Here is a 1,463-nt window from a genome sequence, read left to right as displayed (position 1 = left end):
ATGGTCCATTTGGTAAAGTAAATCCGTTGGACATCTTTCTTTGCCTTTAGACAATAATTCTGATGGCAAAAGAGCCAAACGGGACAGGCGGGGAAAAAAGAACATTCAGACTACTGTGATCTCAAGACTGTGAAAATAAATGTTTGTGTGTTCAACTACAAGCGGACTTGGTGGATGATTTTCAACTGCACAAGGACACATGTACAGCCTGACTACCAGCTACTGTTTCCGCAGCAATAGTTGTACTGCTGAAACCAAGTCACTATGACTACATTCAGTGTTATCCCATCCTTTTCACATGTGGCCACAATGGCTGCTTCAACTGAAGCTATTGACATGCAAAAAATTAACTAACCAGAAAATTATTTAGTAAAAAATAGTTTTTTATGGGATTTAAGTAGCTTTAAAAGACACTCTTAAACTGACATTTAATGGTTCTAATAAATAAATAAATAAATAAAATAAATAACAGGAACAGTGTAAAAAGAATCATGAGAATGTTATAGTAAGAATCATTTAAAGAACTAAACTATAAATCTACTCTAATTTATATTATTAATCACATCTGGACTCACCGAGCCTTTCTGCAGTTCCTCACAGCTGCAACAAGTCTCTGTCGTCCCTCCTGTGATGTGTTGTATTTCATCAGATCCAACTCATCCAAAACCTCCTCTGACATCTGCAGCATATATGCCAGAGCTGAGCACTGAATTCCAGAGAGTTTCTTCACTGATTTGTTCTCTGACTTCAGGAACTCTTGGATCTCCCGATGTACCGAAAGGTCATTCATCTCCATTAGACAGTGGAAGATGTTGAGGCTTCTGTCAGGACACTTATCATAAGTTTTAATCTCCTTCAGGTTGTTGATGACTCTCTGGATGATTTGTGGACTGCTCTTTGTCTGACCCAGCAGACCACCTAAGAGTCTCTGGTTGGACTTCAGAGTGAGGCCATGAAGGAAGCGAACAAACAGTTCCAGGTAGCCGCTGTCACTTAGGAAAGATTTCTCCATGGCATTGCTCAAAAGATCTTCCAGAGATGAGATGTCTTTGCTAAGGAAGTCCTGCAGCACCTCTGTCTTCCTGTTGGTGTAACAGTGGAACATGTAGACTGCAGCCAGAAACTCCTGAATGCTCAGATGAACAAAGCAGTAAACTGGTTTCTGGAAGATCACAGATTCTTCTTTGAAGATCTCTGTACAAACTCCTGAGTACACCAAGACCTCTGTGACATCCAGACCACACTGCTCCAAGTCTTCTTGGTAGAAAACGATGTTTTCTTTCTCCAGATGTTCAAATGCCAGCTGCCCCAACTTCAGAAGAACTTCCCTGTCAGCATTGGTAAGCTTCTGTACACCTGTCCCATGCCCTTCAGAGTATTTGTGCTTTTTCTTCTTTATCTGAACCAGCAGGAAGTGTGAGTACATGTCAGTCAGGGTCTTGGGCAGCTCTGCTCTCTCCTCT

General features: G+C 41.2%; 1 protein-coding gene across 1 annotated transcript in view; it reads right to left on the bottom strand.

Moving 5' to 3' along the window:
• Positions 1-1,456, bottom strand: part of LOC102209063 (protein NLRC3-like) — a gene marked incomplete at its 5' end in the record, with an annotated part of 6,679 nt that extends 5,223 nt beyond the window's left edge. Inside the window, one exon of the mRNA XM_005754731.1 lies at positions 576-1,456. Within this exon, the coding sequence (XP_005754788.1) occupies positions 576-1,456 (881 nt within the window). The remainder of the gene's footprint in view (positions 1-575) is intronic.
• Between the last annotated feature and the right edge of the window lie 7 nt (positions 1,457-1,463).

Source organism: Pundamilia nyererei, unplaced genomic scaffold (assembly GCF_000239375.1).
Source record: "Pundamilia nyererei isolate P.nyererei 1_Seehausen unplaced genomic scaffold, PunNye1.0 scaffold00634, whole genome shotgun sequence".
Classification (NCBI taxonomy): domain Eukaryota; kingdom Metazoa; phylum Chordata; class Actinopteri; order Cichliformes; family Cichlidae; genus Pundamilia; species Pundamilia nyererei.
Note: the sequence above shows the minus strand (reverse complement) of the source record. Positions and strands in the feature narration are given on the sequence as shown.